At 40.3% G+C, this 24574-nt stretch overlaps 1 protein-coding gene and 1 non-coding gene across 4 annotated transcripts; one reads left to right on the top strand and one right to left on the bottom strand.

Annotated features, from left to right (window-relative positions):
• The first annotated feature begins 1132 nt into the window (after window positions 1-1132).
• LOC119780561 (excitatory amino acid transporter 1-like) lies at window positions 1133-21965 on the top strand. Of its 3 annotated transcripts, none has more exons than XM_038280627.1 (10): window positions 1133-1269; window positions 3865-4004; window positions 4077-4214; window positions 7516-7720; window positions 7807-7849; window positions 12154-12434; window positions 12525-12758; window positions 14915-15109; window positions 15196-15330; window positions 21161-21371. In XM_038280627.1, exons 2-10 carry the CDS (start codon window positions 3866-3868, stop codon window positions 21369-21371), a joined length of 1581 nt encoding a protein of 526 aa, XP_038136555.1. In that variant the 5' UTR covers window positions 1133-1269; window position 3865. The 3 variants fall into 3 exon arrangements, with proteins under 3 accessions (XP_038136555.1, XP_038136557.1, XP_038136558.1); XM_038280629.1 differs by having other exon boundaries at window positions 1133-1273; XM_038280630.1 differs by lacking the exon at window positions 1133-1269 and having other exon boundaries at window positions 3866-4004; window positions 21161-21965.
• On the bottom strand, window positions 9971-10043 carry trnar-ccu. The gene has a single exon. It is a non-coding gene; the product is annotated as a tRNA-Arg (tRNA).
• Window positions 21966-24574: the final 2609 nt, after the last annotated feature.

The raw sequence follows: 24574 nt of genomic DNA, 5'->3' as shown, positions 1-24574 counted from the left end.
TTTACGACTTCACTTGTTCCTGTTATCTAGTGAAACAGTTTCACATTACATGAATAGAATAGAATAGAATAGAATAGAATAGAATAGAATAGAATAGAATAGAATAGAACCAAGTATTACCACTAAGGGGAAATATACTACATAAGAAAAAGGTAATTGAAGACAGCATACCCAGATTTAAAGAAATGTTCAGCTTAGTAGGAATCAAATCCCCCAAACATCTTGAAACAAGATTAGATATATTTTGTCTTGGAAATGAATTAAAGATAAAAAATCTGACTTGTTTAATTGAAACAGACTGGCAACATTTCTTTATTTTTCAAAGTAACGGTTGCAAACATCTAGATGAAACTCAACAATTCCCTTATCAGAGTTGCACCGTGAAGATGTTGGTGGGACATTTTCCTTTGCACAAGAAGGTCTTGGAATTAAATCCCACCCTGGAGTCCTTCTGCATGGTTTCCTTTTATATCTGTTTGGGTCTTTAGGGTTCTTCCTCCCATGGCAGTAAGACTAAAAGCCCTGATATTTGCTCAGTGTTTCCCCACATTAGGTTCCTCTCCTGTCAGCTATGGGAAATTAAAGCTACAATCTCTGCAGACTGTGATCTGAATGGTCAAAACAATAAAAAATGTACACAGACAGACTATCCTGGAGTAATTTCATTCATTAATGCCTCATGGGAATGATGTTTGTAAAAATCCTGCCTGACCTTATCCTGATTTGGGGGGTATTCTTCACTAATTATACTCTGTGCTCCTGGGAATGCCTCTACATGCAGTCAGGTCACCTATTCCAGCTCCAGCTCCACTTTATCCAGCTAATTGTGGTCTGTGGTTCCCTCTGAGGAATTATCTTAAACTATAACACATCCCAAGTGTGATGATGTGCATCCTTCGAACCTCATTACTGTTTTCGCCTGAAACGATTCCGTTTATTCCCACAAACAGACGGCAAGTGATAAAAGCCCAAAGTAAGAGAAGCGGAGCAGGGATGGATGGTGTTTTTAAGTCAGAGAAGTTTTACACCTGAAAGTGTGTCAGAGAATCCTCTAAGTTCCTACGTTTCCTGATCTGTCCTCCTCACCCCTCCCGTTCTGCCATCTCTCCTCTATGTGAATCCGCTCCTGGTGGCAGAAGGTGAAGGAGATCTCAGTTTTCTCTGCTTCACTTTGGAGCTGCAGGAAAACTCCTGGAAGGTTTCCTCCGTCTCTGCAACTGCTTCACAGATCGGCCATCAAGACTGAAACCTGAAACATCAGACAGAGAGGTAGGTGAGCAGCTTCTTTATTCTCATTTCCACCAATAAACCAGGCTGCTGATGAAATAAGGAGTTAAACTTAATGAAATCTGACCCTTTGGAAGATGGAAGGGATGCAACCATAATAACCTGGATTTGTCCTTTTGGATCAAATAGCTCTGCAGATTTTTGTTAAATTAATTTTATGAAATTTGTTCTTATTTTTCCCACAAATAAGAAAATTTGAGGTAAAAATAAAAAATATCCAATCAGAGCTGATTCTTTGAATCCCAGTTAAAGCTTTGGAAAAACTTTCCCGTTTCTGCTTCCAGTTCAGCTTAACCTTGTTTAATATGTTTTATATCCTTTTTTTTTTTACCGTTTTGTGATATAATCAGGACAAAGGTATGATTTTGTATGCTAATATCATCCCAGCAGAAGTTAATAATTAGATATTTAAATATTTTTCTCAATCATTATAAATATTTTCTGTGTTCTTAGCCATTCCCTCCAATATAGAGATAAAGTAATGCATGGAGTCCAAAACTTTACAAATATGAGTTAAAATACCTTTACTTTCAACATAGATGACACGATGCTACTCTATTCGATATAAAAGCTGTTTACACATTTCTTGGTTTTTGTCTTATTTTTCTTATCTCAATTTTTTTTGTCATCGAGAAAATGTTTTTTATTTATTCCTTTACAATCTCTTTTTCAAGGGAGTCCTGGCCAAGGCAGCGGCAAAAGATTACATTACAGTTTACAATTACATCTATCTATAATTAGAAATTCATAAAACAGTTACAAACCATAGATCTCATTTCCAAACCATAGTACTGAAAAGCTGTCTTTCCAGCTTCAGTGTGGACACTAGGTACAGACAGAAGCAAAGACTCTTGAGAACGTAGAGAATACAGCCCAGCCGCTCTTGGTTGAATGTACTCACAGAGGTATGAGGGGAGCAGATGCAGAATACTCTTATAAATGATCATATACCAGTGAGTGAGTCTACGAGTCTCTAATGCTGGCCAGCCCACACGTTTGTAAAGTTCACAGTGGTGTGTGCGAGGCTTACAATTTGTGATAAATCGTAGAGAGGCATGGTAAACTGAGTCTAAAATTTTTAGAACTTGATCTGGGGCATTGATATAGATTGGGTCACCATAATACAGAATGGGTAAAAACGTTGCAGCTACCAGTCTCTTCTTCGAATTAAAAGAGAAACAAAGCCTATTCCTAAAGAACAAGCCAATTTTCAGTCTGAGTTTCTTAATCAATTGTTCAACATGAGGTTTAAAATTTAGACTTTCATCAATTAAAATTCCTAAATATTTAAAAGATTGAACCCTTTCTATCTCTGTCACATTTAAAGTTAACCTGAACAAAAAAGCGCAAAAATAATCAATCCCTAAGCTTAATAACTATTTTTTTTTATAAGTAGCGGCAGAATAATGTAGATTTCAGGCACTTTGGAAGGTAGTCCTGCAGTCGCTCAGTAGGATTTAAGTTCAGACTTTGACTAGGCCAGTCCAAAACCCAGGCATGAAAGGAGATCATCCTAAAACCGTTAGCTGCATGTTTTCTCTGACATTTCTGGTTCAAATGGGTGATTCCCCCCCCCACAATATCCAAGCAGTTTCCAGCATCAAGAACAGATTTTCTGTAAACTGTCCTTGAATTTCTTTACATGGAAGAACAATTTGCTTTTAGACTTAGACAACATATACTGTGTTTTTTATACACACAGTGTACACAAAACTAAATGTTCATTTCCATTTTCCATTTTCTTAAAGTGCAGCAGTGATCAAATCTTCTTGTCTCAGCCTACTTCATGCTGCCAGATAGTTTCTATATAAGCCGAAACCAGTCGGGAGAAGAGCAAAAACATCTTTTCCTCTGAGAAAAGCCTCCAGAGTAGTGTTTTGCTCTTCTTTCAGTGAAGAAATACTCTGTAATTCCGATAAAACTTGCTCGATAGCCACGCTAACGCTAGTTTCATCGGCTGAAGCCGCCATGTTCTTTAGACTGAACTGTCGCGCTTCTCGTTGCGTCACACCTCAACCCGCCTCAAAGCCAACGCTGATTGGACGTTCATTTGGTGAACGGCTCCAAATTTTCTTTAATGGAAAGTAGCCAGACTGATCTGCGAGAGAAATCTTGAAAGCTTTGCGAGATCGGGATGGTCTCACGAGGCTACAGGTTAATGGCTGCTCAAATAAAAATTTGGTGGATGTGTTTGTTTGGCCAAGTGTTTGGACTATTTCTCAGAAATATGCTACATTTTGTGGACATAGATATTTGTTGGGACAAACGACTGCTCCCTGTGAGAAGACGTTCTCTTCTTGAGTGGAGTTAGGTTTAAGGCTGAGGTGTGAATTAAGTTTAGGTTAAGTTTAGGGTTAGGTATGTTGGTAACGGTCAGGGTAAGGGTCTGGGTTAGGCCATACAAATGAATACAATATGAATGAAAGTCAATGGAAAGTCCTCATTGTGTTTCAGCAGGGGAAGCAGATTCTTTTAAGTCCTGCACTACGTGAAGAACATGTTAGCATGTATGAATAACTAACCTTCCCTTTAGAAAATTCATCTCTCCACCGTGTGCATGTGGTTCTGTCTGAGCAGGATGCAGCGGATCAGGGAAGGTATCCACATTCGGACCATGAAGGCCAAGAGAAAAGTGGAAGAGATTTCCAAAAAGGACGTCCAGGCGTTCCTGAAGAAGAATGCTTTCGTTCTCTTCACAGTGGGAGCAGTAATTGTAGGTGTGTGAACATCTTCCTCCTCCTTCAGTCGGTTATTGATACAGCAGGGAATCACTGTTGTCCTCGGTGCAGGAATCATCCTGGGATTTGCTCTGCGCCCGTATAAGATGACCTATCGGGAAGTGAAGTACTTCTCCTTTCCTGGAGAGGTTCTGATGAGGATGCTGCAGATGCTGGTCCTGCCTCTGCTGGTCTCCAGCCTGATTACAGGTGAGACATTCTGTCAGCTTGGACACTGGAGAAACAGGTGATGGTACAGATGTATTCATCCAGATAAATATAGATGTATCGTATTTTATTACAGGCTAACAATGGAACCAAACGACCCACTCATGGGTTACCATTTGCATGTTTCCAAGCGATACAAGGCCTTGTCTATATAAGACTCAAACTCACTGCGGATCCAGACATTTGAATTGAGAAAGCTTCCTGGAGAGGTGGAGAAAGGTCTTCAAATCTTGGAAATCAAGTCCAGTGGATATTTTTTGAACTTTTACGGAAAAACTGGTGTTAAAGAAAATAGATCGAAGGGTTATTCAGTCCAAAATGATCAAAAGTCCCTTTAAATGGGCTTAAACCTGTCCATCACACCTTGAAATCAATGCTGGGAGGAATTATTTCATATTGGACATCCCCTCAGTTAGAACATTGTGACCAAAAGGGATGAAACACAGGCAAGTGGACGTGACTCTTCAAATTTTGCTAAAAACTAAATTTTTTAAGTAGCTACACCCTAGCCTCTAAAAGGATGAAGAGATAAACCTTTTCTGTCATGAGATTAAAACTATCTTTCTGGGGCAAAGCATGATCTCCTGTTGGCTTCTGTTTAGGTCTGTTGAAAACATTTCCACTTAAGAAATCTTTCCAGTCATAAAAAAAGACACAGTGGGTTCTGTAGAAAGCTTTAAGATAAACCTCATTCTTATTTCAAAAGAAGAAAAAGTGATAGTTACTTCAAATAATCCAAACTTAAACTGGAGAGCATTTATTCAGAGGTGGAAGATTCCCACATAGATTAGATTAGAAATGCATGAATTAGGCTGCATGATCTTGCATCAAGCCATATTTCCAAGAATCTACAGAATAACTTCAACTTTTGTCCTACATTTTCAACGTTGTACCAGTTAATATTTGATGAAATCATGAACCTTCTATTTAATAATAGTAAATATGGTGTGAGAATCTTCTGGTGTCTAACCAGCCACACCGATTTATCCACAGCCTATAATACAGGGCTTTATTACAGCATCTCTCCATTACAGCTGCAATCTTGACAATTACAGAAAAAGACTGTTACATTATGGATAATTCTGGCTCAAGCTTGATCTCTCTCTTCCGGGCTGTGATTGGTCCGTTTTGCTTTTTTTAAAATAAACCAGTGAGTCTGAGCCTTACATCAGACTTACATCTTATTTAGGTCAATCTAACTGGCCAGGCTACTGCTGCCATGCAGGGAAAAGACGAGACGTACAGATTATTGTATCATCTGCATAGAAATGAAGTTTGGCTTGATTAAACTGCACTTAAGCTTGACTTAAAATATTTTTTAAAATCAAGAATAAAATTGAAGCCAACTTGGAGCTTTGGAGGAAACCTGAAATGATATTAAGGAGGACTGATTTGTACCTTTCTGCCGAGACACATCAAGTCTTGCCTGCTATAAAGTTTTAAACCATTTGACAGCAAAAGCAGATATTTTTCCATTTTTCTCAATTCAGTTTGTGATCTACTGATTTTAACTCTTGTAAAACTTTTCCAAATCAGGGTATGCTGTGTTTTTTTTGTTTGTTTTTTTGTCAAAGGCAGCAATAAGAATATTTTTCATTAACAATGGGAGCTATGTAATGACTTTTAAACCAGACATAATATAGGGATTGGATAGAAATGAATTAATTGACTTGAGGAACAAAAAAACAAGGACTAAACAGGACAGAAAAATTTTGCTCTCCAAACTTCAGGAGTAAAAAATATGTAATATAAACTATGTAAGATAAAATTTTATCTGCATTAGCCTGGAAAATGTACAGAACCAGGTCATATGGAACAGTTCATATTGGTATCAGTGTTTCTCAGGGTTGATGTACCCTCGTACCTGTAACAAATCTAGACTTGCATCAGTTACTGAAGACAGAGGAAGTTTGCGTGAGAAGATCAGAAGGTAGGACCCAGAATTCATTCAAGACAGACAGTGGAATACTTTAAAAGCATTTATTCAAAACAATAATCGAATGTATCTGCTGCAGTGGCTAGGGGCGTCTCAGGCAGGAAAGTCTATCGGAGAGAAACACAGGTTAGTGACTACAATAGTCTGACGGAGGATGATTATGAACATGTGAGTCACTAACCTGGTTTGAAAGTTCAGCCCGTGCCCAGAGAACGAGTATGATTCCAGCCGGTTGGCGACAAGATGCAGCGGATGCTAACAGAGAGATCCAGACGTTGTGGCCTAGAAGGCTGCAGAACTGGCAGGAGATCAAATCCAAGCAGATGACGGAAAGCAGGATAATCCAGAAGGCAAAGTCAGGAGGCAGAGCCAAGATCGTAAGCAGACAGAATACAACAGGAGTCCGAAGACAGGTCAGGCAAACAGACCAGAAAAGGGGCAGGCAGGCTCAAAGGTCCGAAGACAGAAACAGGTCAGGATCAGGCAAACATAACACTATAAGTAATGCTGGAAAACTCTCTACACCAAAGGCTCAAGAATAATCTGGCACTGATGACTGGGACCAAGCAGCTTAAATAAAGGTAGGATAAGATGAGTATTAATAAGAAACCGGATAGTGTTAGAAAGGTAAATGAAATGAGCAATTAAGCCAGCCATCAGCGCCAAGATCATGACATAAAGACTGAGCCTTGACTTGTACTGGTAGTCTGAGATTTGAGGCCTGGTTCAAGTTATCTCTTGTGATGACTAAAAATAAGGCACTATATGGGCTACAGGCTGTAGCAGCTGGAAAGGACAAGCTTGATTATTAGTCATATTAATCGTGGATTATTATAGGATGTTCGAAGCTCAGAACCATCTGTTTATGTTATATTAATGCTTTTCCATCTGAGGGAAGAATTAAATGACTTGAGATAATTCCAGAAAAAAATAAAAACAACACCTCGACATTTTCTACGTGCTGATTGAAAAAAATTCGAAATAAAATAAGTTGCTTTTTTGACAATTTAGACCTGTTAGCATTTGGTAATTTACCTCCTATACCCTTTCTTTGTCCTTATGTTATTATTTAATCCCATAAATATATTTTTATTCATATTTCGAAACATCTTTATTATAAAAAATGTAGAAGAATGTTTTTTTAACCTAGATTTGGAAACTGCTTTTTACCAAATTCTACAAAAGAAGTATTCAACAATGAAAAGCTAGCTGTTCAAAATCTTAAAAGAATGACCAAACTTGTTATGTAATGAATTTGGGGATTTAAAATAACACAAAATCCAGATCCTACAGAGTTCATTTAGATCTGCAAACTGCAATTAATATCTGTATTTCTGTTTCTCAAAGGGATGGCAGCTCTGGACAGCAAAGCTTCAGGGAAAATGGGCATGAGAGCAGTAATTTACTATATGACAACGACCATCATTGCAGTCTTTATCGGGATAATCATCGTCCTCATCATTCATCCAGGAAAAGGCTCCAAAGATGAGTTTGGGAAACAGCAGACCATCGAACAAGTCAGCCCTGCTGATGCCTTCTTGGATCTCATCAGGTGGACTTTAAAGACAATCTTCTTGAAATATAACTGTAGCCAGAATGCTTCATATCTAAATCCGTCTTTTTTATTTTATTTCCCAGAAATATGTTCCCACCAAACCTGGTCCAAGCCTGCACCCAGCAGGTCAGTCTGCCTGCGGAAAATATCTAAATAAAGATGAGGTTTCAGGCAAATCTTCCCAAACTTCCCTTTATTTCTTAATGTCGTCTTAAATAACTTTTTTTTCCAACTTTCTGGTGGTCTTTCAGAGTGTTCCTCTTGAAAATTTGGTTACCTTTGACTTTTGTTGACTCACTTTATTTCCAATAATGAACAAAAAAGTTTCCTAAACTCAAGGGATAATCCATAGTTCCTCCAATGTTAAGGTCAAGGAGAGGAAGTGCTTAAAAGACTAACACCAATTACAGCCACACCAAGCATAGCTCTCCAAAACTTAGTCCAAAACACAAAACTGGTTCTAAGAATGAAAAGGTAGAACACAGTAGTGTTTATTTTATCCTTTAAGTGTTTATGTTTGGACTTTAAGGTAGAGATAGGGGTATAGATACTAATAGGTAATAAGAATCAGGGTTTAATGACTGCCATGGAGGGTTTGGGTTGGATTCTGAGTGCTGATGATCATGTGTTAAGCAAAACCAAGTCATAAAACTTAAATAAAGTGTTGGAACTATTTTTCAGACTTCGTGTCAGTCCAAGATAGCCAGACTAATGTTATGCTACATACTATACTATGGGAAATATTGATGTATATACACTATATTGCCAAAAGTATTTGCTCACCCATCCAAATTATTGGAATCAGGTGTTCCAATCACTTCCATGGCCACAGGTGTATAAATTCAAGCACCTAGGCATGCAGACTGTTTTTACAAACATTTGTGAAAGAATGGGTCGCTCTCAGGAGCTCAGTGAATTCCAGCGTGGAACTGTGATAGGATGCCACCTGTGCAACAAATCCAGTCGTGAAATTTCCTCGCTCCTAAATATTCCACAGTCAACTGTCAGCTGTATTATAAGAAAATGGAAGTGTTTGGGAACGACAGCAACTCAGCCACGAAGTGGTAGGCCACGTAAACTGACGGAGCGGGGTCAGCGGATGCTGACGCGCATAGTGCGAAGAGGTCGCCAACTTTCTGCAGAGTCAATCACTACAGACCTCCAAACTTCATGTGGCCTTCAGATTAGCTCAAGAACAGTGCGCAGAGAGCTTCATGGAATGGGTTTCCATGGTCGAGCAGCTGCATCCAAGCCATACATCACCAAGTGCAATGCAAAGCGTCGGATGCGGTGGTGTAAAGCACGCCGCCACTGGACTCTAGAGCAGTGGAGACGCGTTCTCTGGAGTGACGAATCGCGCTTCTCCATCTGGCAATCTGATGGACGGGTCTGGGTTTGGCGGTTGCCAGGAGAACGGTACTTGTCTGACTGCATTGTGCCAAGTGTAAAGTTTGGTGGAGGGGGGATTATGGTGTGGGGTTGTTTTTCAGGAGCTGGGCTTGGCCCCTTAGTTCCAGTGAAAGGAACTCTGAATGCTTCAGCATACCAAGACATTTTGGACAATTCCATGCTCCCAACTTTGTGGGAACAGTTTGGAGCTGGCCCCTTCCTCTTCCAACATGACTGTGCACCAGTGCACAAAGCAAGGTCCATAAAGACATGGATGACAGAGTCTGGTGTGGATGAACTTGACTGGCCTGCACAGAGTCCTGACCTCAACCCGATAGAACACCTTTGGGATGAATTAGAGCGGAGACTGAGAGCCAGGCCTTCTCGTCCAACATCAGTGTGCGACCTCACAAATGCGCTTCTGGAAGAATGGTCAAAAATTCCCATAAACACACTCCTAAACCTTGTGGACAGCCTTCCCAGAAGAGTTGAAGCTGTTCTAGCTGCAAAGGGTGGACCGACGTCATATTGAACCCTATGGATTAGGAACGGGATGTCACTTAAGCTCATATGTGAGTCAAGGCAGGTGAGCAAATACTTTTGGCAATATAGTGTATATATATATGGATTTTTGGGTTCACTGCCTGTGAAGTTGCCTGTGAAACATCTTCCCACAGCCGGCAAACTGCTTGTTTTTACAGCTAAATGCTACAGATGTAGGCATTTTTAATGCGTGTCTCCGTGGGAGTACCAGCCCATGCCCATGCCCTATGCACTCCACAAAAGCTGAACACTAGCTATTCCTTTAAGGACATTTACTTGTAGGTGTTAGTCTCATGTGACCAGCATACTTGCATTTACCCCAGATGGGACTCGAACCCACAATCCCTGGCTTAGGAGGCCAGTGCCCTATCCATTAGGCCACTGGGGCACCTACCAATTAGGGTTACCAGTGGATACATTAAAGTAAACTTCATGTTCTGGAAACCAGGTAGAGAAGATCAGAGAGGTGTAGAGATGGGCCCACAGTAGCCAAAATATCACAGAGATTGTAGAAATGAGGTTTGTGAGTCATCAGAAATGGTAATGGCTTTGTTTGAGCTTGTTACCAACACGCTGAAACACTCTCAGTAGAAACCGTGGTTTGGATTTATACAGTTTATTGAACACAACAGGAGAGAAATAAGAGGTGATGTGGTGCAATGGCGGTGTCGCGGGACACAGGTTCTCTGTTAGAGAAGAGGACGGGAGCAAGGCAATGAAGGGCAGCGATGATGTCGGTCCAGAGCTTAGGACAGTGACAGATATGATGGATGACACAGGTTACGGCGATATTTCTCTTATCTGAAGGGAAAAGGAGTGGTTGGTAACCCAGGGAGATCTTAAAAGAAACATGAAAAATGTAGGCATGTTCAACCCAGGGCCGTTGTTCTTTCAGATGAGCATACCCGGTCAGACCAACATATCTATGGTCAATACCCGTTTATTCCTTTACTTTATCTCTTCAGTTTTGTATGCAAAATTAACTTTAAACTACCTCAATGGGCAGATATCCCTTTAGTAAGTTAAACTATAGCAGAGGTCAAAGATTAGTGGACTGCGGTCCAGATTCGAGCCCACCTGCTGGCTAATACGGACCCAACCTGATTTAAAACATTTATAAATTACCGCATTTTGTCCAATAACAGTGTCTAATTTCACTTGCGCCGCTTCTCCTGTTAATATGGTAAAGCCTTCCGGAGCGTCTGGCAGCAATTAGCCAAATGAGCCAATGAGCTGTCAGTCTGGGTTGCTGCTGCTGCTACTTTTAGACACGGCAGGCAAACCTGTGGCAAGCCGTTCGATGAGAAAGAAGGAGAAGACCATGAGAAAAAGAGAGCAGAGAAAGTGTGGACTGCTGGAAGAACTGTGGTGAACTAGTGAAAGAAAAGTGAAATGGCGTGCTCAAAGATGACCCTGCACATTTAGAGGATGTTTGGCTCAACCTGCTGCTGTGAAGCAGGATTCTCCACCATGAACAGAATCAAAAATAAATCTGGATCCAGGCTCAAAAGGAGCACCTTGATATGTCCTTGAGAATGGTTTTGTCTCCATTCAAACCCAGGTTTAAAGCCTTGCAGGGCAGCCTAAAGCCCACTGCTCTCTTTAAGACAGAAAAAAGAAAAAAACAAACAAAAAACAATCGATCAGTTCAGGTGTTTTATAAAATATGTGAATCAGGAAATTGTTGTCTATATACCAAACTGAACGATTGTGCTCTTCTTCAAAAAACACTTCAGATTATTTATTTTTTTTTTTATTCAATGTAAAACATAGATGCATTAAAACCATTAAAAATGTCTTCGGACCTTTACTGGTGGATGATTTTCTGTATTTGGACCCCACTGATTTTTTATTGTTTACCCCTGAACTATAGGTATGCTGGTCTGACGGGGTATGCTCATCTGACAGAACACTGCAACTGGTTCCAGTCAGGCAGATAAGAGGAGGTTAAATACAGCAGGCTAGCTTTAAGTTCTTGGTTGAGACGCACTAACTGACCATTGGATTGGGGACAATAGCCCAAATTTAAAACAGAACTTGGCAGCAAGAACAGAGCAGAAGTGTTTCCAAACACAGACAGTTCATGGTTCTGTCTGACCATGAACTAGGGCTCATGGTCAGACAGAACGTCGATGGGAATTCCATTCCAGTCGGATAAATGATGAAGAAAGATTACAAGTTGCACAGAGAACAATTTCAGGAGCACAGAAGTGGCTAAGAGTACCATGTGTGAGACTAAAGAATTACTGGAGTCCTGCTCTCTTTTTGCTACTCAGGAAATAAGGCTGATGATTAACAGCCGCGTCCTCTAAAGGATGTGCAAAAATAAAACCCACCACAGCCCCATTTCCTGACAGAAACATTTTAAGAGAAAAAAAAAACAACAGAATTAGAAGTAATGGAAGGTTTGGGTTCTCGTACCATGACCGGATATTTTCTCTCACTGTTGCATCTTCATGAAACTCCTAATAAACCTTACAATTCATTTGTTTCAACAGTTCAAAACCAGGTACGGAAAGCGAAAGGTCCATGTGACAGTCACAGTGAACGACACTTTCTTCAACTCCACAAACGGAACGCAAGAGATAATGGAAATCACCAGGGAGGAAGTGATCCCTGTACCTGGGCAGGTGAACGGGGTCAATGCCCTCGGATTGGTGGTCTTCTCCATGTGCTTTGGTTTGATAATTGGCAACATGAAGGAGCAGGGTCAGCTTCTCAGAGACTTCTTTGACAGCCTCAATGAAGCCATCATGAGCCTGGTTGCCATCATCATGTGGTAAAGCCCATTGGTTTTGTAATTAATGATTTTGAATACATGTTCTTCTACATATCTGCATTTACACACTAGTCCCCTTCTTCTTTGCAGGTATGCTCCAATCGGCATACTGTTTCTTATTGCAGGAAAGATAGTGGAGATGGACGATCTGACTCAGATGGGTGGTCAGCTGGGCATGTACACCATCACTGTCATCATTGGGTTGCTGATTCATGGCGTTCTTATTCTGCCCATGCTATACTTTGTCATCACTCGGCAGAATCCTTTTATCTTCATTGCTGGGCTCTTACAAGCACTGGTCACGGCTTTGGGAACTTCTTCCAGGTGAGAAACATACATCCCATTAGTACATAGGACATGTACAGATAAGAAATTGCCAAAAGCACAAGAGATCCATCTCTAGAAGCCTTGGTTAGTATATTACAGGTTTTGATTAATTAAAGATTATGACAGTGAACCAGTCTGGATGTAGGAATTGTTGAATTGTCTGAAAACTCTTAAATAACTACAAATAACTACAGGATTAAGGCTTGCAAAGCTGCATCTGGATGGACAAGCCTTTTGGGATAATGCACTCTTGACAAAAAATAAGAATAGCTATTTTTGACCATAATGCACAGTTTAAACACAACAACACAGCTCATACCTCATACCAACCCTCAAGATCATTAACCTTTAGATTTTAGACCATCATAAGTTGCAAAATACGACTTAAAAGTACTCACCAAGGTACTGTCTGTGTCCTGTTTTTTTCTTGGTTCTTGCACCAGTGTTCCTTAACTTCAAATTCTTCGAAAATGATTCATAATGATTGTTTATTTGCTATTTATGGTAATTGTTGGAGTGATTGTTAACCCTGGGTACCCTGGAAATTTTCCCCTGGGTAAATATATGCCTAATCACATGACAAAGTAGCTTACAATAAATAATTGAAAGAGAATTCTAATTTTATTTCCTTTAAAGAAAATGTAATGATATTTTTATAAGAGAGGAAGTATTTTCATGCAGAGGCATAAACAGGAATACAGATATTTATGGGATAAATAACTATGCCTTAAGACTAAGCAGGAGTATGTTTTCATACTTTCACCTGAAACCCTGCTGGAGCTGAACGTGAAGCTGGGTCTTCTACATCCACTTAGGGACTTAGGCTACGTTCACACTGCAGGCCTTAATGCTCAATTCTGATTCTTTTTTGGTGAAATCCGATTTTGCATTGCCATTCACATTTCCAAATACATGCGACTTGTATGTGATCTTCTGTGTGGCCTGCATTCATACAACTTAAGGGTCCCGCATGTGCAGTAGAGGACGCAATGACGTCACAAGCCAATTTGCTGTGTTTACAGAAGTAAACATGGATGGTAGTGCTAGAGCGCATCTAGTGATCTTTCTCAACCTCAGCCAGTGCATCAACAACACAATCTTTTCAAGGTGGTTGAAAATAAAGACTGCCCTCATCTGGCACTGTTGTTGTTTTTCTTGCCGCTTTTGTGTAGCAAGATGCAGAATAATGAACTATGTCTGGTATTAATGGCGTACATGTCGGATGAATGTGACCTGGCCGTTCAGACACAGGTCGAATTCGTTTCGGATTGAAGACCACATAGCAAAGTGCCCTGGGTCGCTTTTGAAAAAATCAGATCTGTGTTGTTCAGACTGCCAGGAAAAGATCAGATACAGGTCATAAATGCGCAAGAAAATTGGAATTGCATCATTTCCACCTGCCGGGTCAGCGTAGCCTTAGATCTTTTGTAGTGATGGGAGTTCCTATGAAGACCCTCTTTGACACTGTGGGCATAAGCCACCTTGTATGGTACAGATTGTTGGGGTGGCAGCTTAACTGCAGCTAAGAAAAGAAGTTGAATAAGCTTATTGGGAAGTTCAGGTCTGTTCTAGGAAAGGGTTACAGGTTAGGTGTTTCCTTTCTGCCACAGAGCTGACTTATATGAAAGAATTATTAACAGGCTTCTGTAGCACTTGGCTGTGGAGGAGCTCATGCATCACTTCAAACAGGTGTGCTGCAAAAAAAAAAAGAAAAGCAAAACATGCAGGGCAGTGGTACTTGAGGACAAGGAATGAGAACCATTTGCCTAGGATATTCCCTGGACCTGGTGCAAGTGCTGGGGGACGAAAAGTCTGTAGCAAAAAAAAAAGCTAATCTTTGGACAATGCTTCCATCCAAATGTTAGACAGTGTCTTGGGACCCAATCATTGGACTAATGCTCAACACCCTAACCCCAGACCACTAAGAGCTTTAAAAACAAAAAAATAAAATGTTTAAATCCATCCTAAAAACAACCGGGAGCCAGTGCAACAAGGCTAGAACAGGTGATATGTGGTCACGTTTACTTGTGCCAGTAAGGAGACGGGCAGCTGCATTTTGTACCAACTGCAGACGGTGTAAAAGTAAGGTTACTCTTATGAGGTTACTCATAAGACTTTCTCCACTGGTTGTGTTTTCTGTCGTTGTCTCCCAGCTCTGCAACGTTGCCCGTCACATTTAAATGTCTTGAGGAGAACAACAAGATTGATAAGCGGATCACGCGCTTTGTGCTCCCAGTCGGTGCCACCATTAACATGGATGGAACGGCTCTGTATGAGGCGCTGGCGGCCATCTTCATTGCCCAGGTCAACAACATGGAGATGAACTTTGGTCAAATCATCACCATCAGGTAAACACAGACTGAGATCCTATGATGAACAGAAATCAGACCCCTAACACTGACTTTTTTTGCATGTTTATCTCCTGAATGGGAAGCATCACAGCGACTGCAGCCAGCATCGGAGCTGCTGGTATCCCACAAGCGGGCCTGGTTACCATGGTTATCGTACTGACCTCTGTTGGACTTCCTACTGATGACATCACTCTAATCATTGCAGTTGACTGGTTCCTGTAAGTAACATTCCAGTTGGGTCCATGTCAGTGCATTAGGGCTTATTAAATAAACTAACTCAATCAATTGAGAGTCCCTTTCTGAGCGTGTTCACGTCAACAGTTCCCACTCGTCTGCTGTGACTCTACATGAACAACTGATGCCATTTTAAAGGTCAAAAGCAGCCCTGGATCCACCACCACCTAGTGACACACTTCTCCGTCCTCCCTGGAGTCTCGTGCTACATCTTCCCTGTTGTATTGAATATTTTTGCAATGAGTTTTAACTTAGAAACATAATTAGGTTTCCCAAATTAATCGTTTCAATTAGGATACCCTAACCAGAAATTACTCAGCTAACTGGGGTAATAGAAAAAAATTATAATTCTCTCCTTCAACTAGCTTGATCCACATTTGGTTGCTGTAAAATCTGTGATTCAGGAGGACTTACGGCTGAAATTAAAGACCAGGTGTTTGCAAGAGGAGTGGCTTAAGATTATGTTAATTATACTTAAATATAATATGTGGTACACAGATAAAAATCCAAACGCTGTACTAAACAGGCTGAACTTCTAACCCTGACAGATAAACACAAAAGATCATTTTAAACAAATTTTTTAAACCCGATACCTGGCTGTGAATAACAGTCGATACCGACACCATACCGATACCATCTGTTTGAAATTGATGTGTGTGTATATATGAAGAACTGCATACTACTTGGATGTAAAATAATTGCCATCATGTTTTTGTCAAGCTGCTGCCTACCTTTGTCAAGCAGGAAAAAGACTAATACAAAGTGAATCCAGTAGAACTTTTTATTGCCTACCTGGAATGGGGGACAATAGATGAAGAAACTTTTGGCAAAACACTGAAGAGATCCTGTAGCTTTTTTCTGTCATGATTAATTTAGGAATCTGACCCAAGATACAGAGAACCACTCAGAGAGCAAGAAAAAGATTTAACAGGTTTATTGAGGTAAGGGTAGAAGGGGAGTCTGGAATTCAGGGGGCTGGTGAACAAGCACTAGGAAGTCTGGAGGGGATATCAAAACGGTTAGTTCAGGGACTTTGGGAATCTTGAATGCCGTAAGGAAAATGCTAGTGAGGGACTCACGTTTGGGCGGGGTTCATCTCTCATTTTGCATCCAGTCTGTGTGGGTTGATCCAGAGAAGATGGGACATGTTGAAGAGTGGACAGGTAGACATTCTTCGGACCCGGGGGAGCACTGGAGCGGACTGTCACTCGGATTTCCGTGAGAGACTTGAACAGCACATGTGGAGGTTTCTCCCCTGCTCAGTGTGAACTCAGTAAACAATCCTTCCAATGGAATAAGGCCAAACATCCAGTATGCAGGACAACTTCCTGCCAAAAGGCAAAGACAAAAACAAGGTTAGACTCAGAGAAACAAAAACTAAGCTAGGCTCAGTGAAACAAAGACTCAGGCCCCGTCCACACGAAGTCAAAACGAACACGAAACGCTAATATTTTCCAGAACGTTTGTTGTAAAGACGGAGACGTAAAATAAATGTGATCGTCCACACGAATGCATGAAAACGCTGCAAAATGTATGCCAGGCCTGTAAGTGGCGCTGTGGTGCCAAAGCAAAAATAGGCGACGAAATGTTGGGCATGCGCACTAATATTTATACATGGTTGCCCTGCGGGTCCATTTTCGTGGTTCAGTCAAATTCAGGTGCTGAACTATGTCGTCTATATTGCTCTGTTCTTCCTGGAGATATTCCAGAAGAAGAAGATTCTGTTGTAAGCCCGACAGCAGGGTGAGTAGCATGAGCAGCAACCATTCAACACAGTACGGCGCCATTGTTGTTGTGATACTGTGTCGTGCATGCGTGTTTAGAGGCGACGCTATGACACATGCGTGTAAAAAAAAAAAATGCATTTAGAGCTTAAAGATGGAAACGCGAAAACGGCGTTTCAAAATCTTCCCACTCTGAAGGCTGAATAAAAAAAAGATTGCTTACAGACCCCCGAAACGCCGGCTTCGTACGGATGAGAGGCTGGTTTGGTGAAAAATTTGTGCGTTTAGGCCAGGGTTCGGCTTCGTGTGGACGGGGCCTCAGACTCAAACTGGCAAACACTCTGACATCAAGGTAGTGACAGTCCACTGCTTAAGTACTCCTCCAGATAATGATCCAAAGAGCCGCAGGTGTGCAGGGAGGACCCACAATAACAGGGCGCCACCTGGTGGTGGAGGGAGAGACAGACACAAAACAGACCACACAAACTAGATTCCTGATAATTTCTCTGTTTTGATTAGAAATTAAGGATTCAGGTTTATCTAAGAATATATAAGTTCTGATAAAGGCTAATGGTATTCAAGCAAATAAACCACAATAAGAAAAAATCTAATCACTGCTTATTTCATTCCATAGGTCATAAATTTGAATTAGTCATTGTCTTTTCATTTTAGCGATATGCAAAATTTAATTAGCCGTTACTATAAACTGGAATATTTATTATTATTTGTTTCATTGTTGGAAGCTTTTAATTGTTAGAATTTTAACTAGTGTTATGAAAAATAAAGTTTATCTCTTTTTTTTTTTTATGAAGGCCATTCAGGGCTGCACAGTGGAGCAGGGATTAGCGCTGCTGCCTTGCAGGAAGAAGGTTCTGGGTTTGATTCCATGCAAACTCTTTCTGCATGGAGTTCGCATGTTATCCCTATGCATGCGTGGGTTCTCTCCGGGCACTCCATCTTCCTCACACAGTCCAAAAACATGACTGTTAAGTTAATTGCCTCCTTAGGTGTGTGTGTGAATGGTTATTTGTCTCTGTGTTGCCCTGCGATAGATGTGTATGCCCAGCTGGAGAGAGACACCAGCATCCCTTGTGACCTAAGCAAGGATAAGGGCGTCAGAAAATGGGTGGATGAAATCCATTCACACCCCACAAAAACAGATAAATTATTTTCTAACAAAGAATCTTTTTGCTTGAACAGAAATTTAGTCCAGACTCCTCTTGGGTCAATGTAGGTCTCTTTTACTTTAGAGCACCAGTCATATTTCTGAGACGGCTGACAAAAACCACCAAGAAAGAGCTGAAGAACTCAGTAATGACATCTTGTTCCTGAGGTCTGGAGAGGAAAAACATTTTTATATTTTCCTGTGAAATATGAATTGGCCTTAAGAATAACGTTTTACTTAATTTATTTTCCAGTTCGAATCAAAGATATCAACATAAAGATCCCTGAAGCGAGTAATCATCATCATTATTATCTTTAGTCAGGGACACAGCTGGTCCCAGCAGATCTACGTGTTTATTTCTGTCAATTGAAATGATCTAACCACAATTATTCTATCATTTTAATTTCACCCGTGCTACGATAAGATTATCCACAATGTTATCTAAATCGGAAAAAAAACAATTATAGAACCCACAAGCAATTTATCAATAAGCAGAAATTATTTTTAAGGAGATACAAAGTGATTATATGCAACCTAAACTTTTTTACTCCTTTGTGTAAACAGACATTTTACGGAAGAGGATTAGGGACAACCTAACTGATTTTTACATTTTATTTCAGTTTAGTGTGGGGAAAAAAAATCAGAATTCTGACTTTAATCTCAGAATTCTGACAGCTAACAAACATGTTAGCATCAAGCCATAGCCATGTCTGTTTTAGAGGCTAGCTCTCTTGTTTTAATGACCTTCTGCTCCTCCATTAATGAGGAGTTGCCTAATTCCGTCATTTTCCACCAATGTGTCACTGGCCACCTCAAAGATCTCACATCTTTGTCAGTGAAGCTGGGTGCTCCACATCTCTTCCTTCAAGGTGCCCATCTACATTAAGATCCAAAATTCTGAGAATAAAGTCAGAATTCTGAGAAAAAAGTCAGAATTGAGAAAAAAGTCAGAATTCTGAGATTAAAGTCAGAATTCTGAGAAAAAAGTCAGAATTCTGAGATTAAAGTCTGAATTCTGAGAAAAAAGTCAGAATTCGGAGATTAAAGTCAGAATTCTGAGAAAAAAGTCAGAATTGAGAAAAAAGTCAGAATTCTGAGATTAAAGTCGGAATTCTGAGAAAAAAGTCAGAAATGAGAAAAAAGTCAGAATTCTGAGATTAAAGTCAGAATTCTGAGAAAAAAGTCAGAATTCTGAGAAAAAAGTCAGAATTGAGAAAAAAGTCAGAATTCTGAGATTAAAGTCGGAATTCTGAGAAAAAAGTCAGAATTGAGAAAAAAGTCAGAATTCTGAGATTAAAGTCGGAATTCTGAGAAAAAAGTCAGAATAGGGGGTTTTCAGTGACGTCACTGGCCAGCTTCCGGTCCGCCATCTTGGGTGGCATATTATCGTATATCATATATATCATGTCGCGAATGGATAAGTACGCCAGCACGCTAGAGCCACTAGATCATGGAACATATCTGAGGAAATGTTCCGTGATCGACCATATGGACCCCTATGCCCTCCACGGTGCCTTGTTTAGCACTAATCCAGATGATTGGCCAAATATAGAGCATGGCGACATAGTTCATTACCCGGTGTTCAGTGAAAACCCTCTGCACACTCTTGAGGAAATGAGAGCGTACAAGGGTCTAGAGGCTAACAACCAGTTCACATCTGGTTGGGTACGAGATGTCGAAGTGATGTACATGGAGGAAATCGCCATCATACGTGGACGGGTGAGTTTTAATAAGATGGTAAAAATGTAAACAATCCGACGCAGGGCTCGCTATGCTAGGTGGCTAACGGCCGGCGGTGCGCGAACAGTTCCAAAGCTACAAGTCCTTGGAGTCTCGTGCAGTTTACGAATGGATGGGTTCAGGAGCTGCAGCTCATAAAGCCAGCAAACAGTGCTAACCGTTAGTGCTAACAACCACTCAGGCATGTAATGTACTTTTAACTAGCTGCTATGTGTTTCAAAGGTTTGGTTAGTAACGTTAACTGCCAAACCTTCCTAAACCCTCCGGGTTTCTCACATATTTGAGCCTTTTCCCGCTGGTTGAAATCAAGTTAAGGTGAAATTAATCAAATTAAAACACGGCTGAGAGAGGGAGTCCAGTACGCGGTAGTCATAGGCAGTAGTCTGAGTAGCGGCAGCGGAGACGGTCAACATTGCGGCCACGGAAAGTAATACGTCATGACGCCCAAGCCCTATTATTAATATATTCTTACATGTTTTAAATGCTTGACAGTTAATTACCTGTGACAAAGTGAGCACTGCAGACTCTGGCGTATTCCAGCTTAACACCGTCCAAATCGGACCTGGATATCCGTGTCAGCCATAGGTGACGGCGTTGTTCAGATAGCTGTTTTGTTTTTTTCACATTGATTCACGATTACGGCTGGTATGCGATAGAAAGAGCGTTGATCTCCACCTCCACGGGCCGTGCAACCAACAATTACACACGATTTCACCATTTTTCACTGTCAATATTGCCTAAGGCTGCCACCCAATATGGCGGACGCGCTGAGTAGTCACGTGAGTGTGACGTCACCTGAAAACCCCCTATTGTGAAAAAAGTCACGATTCTGTGAAAAAAGTCAGAATTGAGAAAAAAGTCAGAATTCTGAGATTAAAGTCAGAATTCTGACTTTTTTTTCCCATGTTAAACTGAAATAAAATTAAAAAATCAGTTAACTTTTTTTTTTTCAGTGGCCCTAATTCTCTTCCGTACATTTTTTTCAGGTTTATAGGAGTTTTTAAACTAAATCTATGACTCTGATCTTCATGTCTTTAAATCTGTTCATAATTTAGTAACAAATCCTGGAGCCTCGAAAGGCTTTAAAAGAAAGATAAAGGAAGCTGTCACAACAAGCAGAGCAAGATTGAGTTCTTTAGAAAAGCTTGTTGCATTTTTCAGTTTAGATGTTTCTCTCAAATTCAGGGATCGTCTTCGCACCACCACCAACGTTCTGGGAGACTCTATCGGAGCTGGAATCGTGGAGTTCCTGTCCCGACATGAGCTCCGCAGCAAGGATGTGGAGATGGGGAACTCTGTGTTGGAGGAGAGGGAGAGGAAGAAACCTTACAAGCTCATCTCACAGGACAGTGATCTAGAAAATGACAAACGCACTCACAGTGAATCCAACATGTAGCTTCTGCCTTCATCTGAACCGAAAACTCACAGCTGGTTCTGGTAACTGCAGTAGGGACCTAAATTTCTAAATCATTAATTTTCCCATTTATCAACATATTTTTTTCTCATTCAAGATTATAAATATAATCCAAGGTTCCTTTTTTTTTTCTCCTATTCGAAGTGGAACCTGTAGATTCAGCTTACTTCTGTCTAATGGTGAATTCATTCATTCAGGCTAACTGGAATTTATGTTGCAGTAAGTGTAAATTGTTGAATAACAGGTAAAACCGTTTAATGCAGAAGTTAAAAAATATGGATTTAAAGCAATAAAATGAGAAATAACTATGATTATCGCTTCAAAATGCCTTTCATTTTGACCATGAATTGTAACGTTGATATTCAGGATCTGGGTCTAAACATCTTGGACATTTTTAAAAGTGTTAATTTAAAAATGTTTGGGTTTTATAGACTTTTTACACACCAACATACCAGTGCTTTTAGTTAGTTTTTTCTGCTGAGTGTGTCGCTGAATGTGTAAAAGCTGATTAGCCCCTTTGTGAAAATATTTGTCATACTTTGTTAATTCTAAAAATAAATCAAATAAAATAAACTCTCTCCGTTCCGTTATTTTGTCATCATTTATTTCTGGTGGCGATTCATTAATCATCTGATGAGTCATTTATGTTTTTTCTCTATTCAGGATACAGCACAGCAATGCTTCACAACTTGCATGCAGACTTTTTATGGCTGACGGCCTTCCTGACAATTATTCAAATCTTGGTATTAAAGGTATTAAAGTCTGTTAATATTCAGAATTCAAACTTCTGAAATTACTCTGAATATAAAAATATTCCATCCTGTTCAATAAATGATCAGTGTTTTTAATTAAGAGTAATTTTCATGTGAATGTGCTTTACTGGAGGCATCCATGTCTGTCAAAGAACACTACTACCACCTACTGGTTTGTGACGTCACGGTATCGGCTGTTGATCAAGTCCCAGTGCTGTATCTGGTGTTTGTCACAACGCGCTATTATCCAAGTCATCTTGAAAACATTCTTCTGTTGGCTACATATTACGTGTTTTTTCTCTGAACAGAAGTTCGATGGCAAATCCTCCCTCTTCCAGTTGGCAATCCAACGATGAACCCGTTTTAACTCTTTTTTTCCACTTTTCCCCGATGTATTCCAGCATCCAGCTGCCATGCACGTGGGCATTGTCAGTTTCACTATAGCTCTGGTGAATTTCAATGGTGAAGTCCTCTAGAAATCTTCAATAATTGTTGTTGATTGCAGATGTGTCTAGTAGTTCCCATTGATTTTGCTTGTAAAGCAGGGAGAATGGCGCTAGGCTTACCGCACCGTGACGTCACTGCTGGAAGATGGCAGGAGGGAGGGGTTACTATATTTGGGCAAAAAAAGACCGCCCCCAGACTCAGTGATCGCAATAAAATTATTTTTTTTTATTTTTTATTGACTTTTTTACACCCCTTTGGAATGGGGGTTGTTTGGCTTCTTTTGTTAGCCTGTAATACCGATACCTGTCTATGTCTCTGAAAGGGGGGTTGTTAAAGGGAATGGTTGGCCTGGCTGAACAGGTGGGTTCTTCTGTTCCCTGTTACGGGGTGGGGGTTGTAATGATAGCGGGAAGGAATCAACTCAATTGCTGCATTGTCTGTTTAAAGTTGGTTGGTTTTTCTTTCTTAACATTCCTTTGTTGGTCCACTCTAGAAAGCTTTAAACTCAACGCTATTTCTGACATTTTGACTTGAAAAAGCTTCCTGGATGGGAAGCAAAACGTCTTCAAACGTGCACTGCAAAAAATCTAAATCTTGATAAGTCATTTTTTCTTAAAATAAGTGCACCTGTTCCTGAATCGAGCAGATAAAAGAGACATCCCGCCAATGGAACAAGACAATCTAGATTCAAAATAAGAAAACACAATTGCATTCTCTTATTTCAAGTGAATACTATCTAATTATCTTATTTTAAGAGTAAAAATACTGACTCCATTGGCAAACTATCTCATCTCCCTACTCAAATCAAGGGCAAATACATCCAATCCAAGAAATTTTTACTTATTTCTAGATCGTTTTTCCAGTGTGGAAACTAAGTCCAGTGGATTGTTTTTTTACTTTTTGGAATGACTATGACCTGGATGACTGGGAATCTTTATAAGTATATAAGAAGAACTGTGCCACCCCCACATCCCCCTTTTCTTTTTTGTCTGTTCTATGCAAACTTGAAAAATACTAAATAACAAGTAAAAAAAAAAAAAAAAACTCAGCAGAGCAGGAGGCACACGGAAAAACAGCTAGAACCTGTCAGGTATGCTTATCAGTCACTCAGGAAACTGCTAACTTTTTCAAACGGACGTCAGCAGGTGGAGGGTGCGTCGCTGGAGGATTGGCTCTTCCGGATCTTTCTGGACCAGACAGCATTCAGCAGAAGTAGCAAGCTCCATCGGGTCATACCTGAATCTAAGGTTGTCCAGCTGTGTTTTACTCATAAATCATTTATCTTCAGTAAAATATGGAATAAAAGGCAACCAAATAAAAAGAGACAATCTTGGTAAAATTGAACAAATGATGTTAGTTAGATCCAGTAGATTGTCATATACGGTACAGTAATGTAACGCTTGTTAAAGTCATCTTTGTGCAGGATTTTGTCCCAAACATTTTAAAGCACTTTAACCAAATATTCTTGGCTCTGAATGTGTCACAGTGCAGCTCTGAGGCTCCATGCTGGATCTGTAGACCACTGATGTTTCTTTCCTCCAGGCTTTCCTCCCACGGTCCAAAGGTCAGGTTTAATGGGTCCACTGGTCACAGGGCTGCATTTGGAAAAGTTGAAAATAACTGACTCTCCAATCTGGTAATAGTGACATCCATGATACTAGCTGCTACGCTCCCCCTGTGTGTTTAATTAGATTTTATGAGGACGAGTATTGCAAGGAAGGGCATTAGAGTGTTAAAGATAGACAGGCTCTGTGTATGCACCTTCACGCTCCATCTCTCCGGTTCCTTTTCCTGAAAAGAGATCGCTCAGGACAAACTCTTTAAATAACTATATGTATTAAATAACCAGAAGACATGAAAACAGATTCTGATAGAAGTTGTAATCTTACTCAGATCAGAGAAGTTGTTTAGAATGTACAGAAGGCAGCTGCTCACCTCTCAGGAAGTGGCCCAGATTAACAGCTAAAAAGGTATTTTATACATCTC

Source organism: Cyprinodon tularosa, unplaced genomic scaffold (genome assembly GCF_016077235.1).
Source record: "Cyprinodon tularosa strain WSP-4 unplaced genomic scaffold, ASM1607723v1 ctg162, whole genome shotgun sequence".
In the NCBI taxonomy this organism is placed as follows: Eukaryota; Metazoa; Chordata; class Actinopteri; order Cyprinodontiformes; family Cyprinodontidae; genus Cyprinodon; species Cyprinodon tularosa.
The sequence above is the reverse complement of the archived record's forward strand: the minus strand, read 5'-3'. Positions and strand labels throughout refer to the sequence as shown.

Coding starts and splice junctions, on each gene's coding strand:
- LOC119780561 (XM_038280630.1), top strand. CDS start 3,866: ATGCAGCGGATCAGGGAAGGTATCCACATTCGGACCATGAAGGCCAAG. Junction 4,005..4,076: donor AGTGGGAGCAGTAATTGTAG/GTGTGTGAACAT, acceptor TCCTCGGTGCAG/GAATCATCCTGGGATTTGCT. Junction 7,850..12,153: donor TCCAAGCCTGCACCCAGCAG/GTCAGTCTGCCT, acceptor TTGTTTCAACAG/TTCAAAACCAGGTACGGAAA.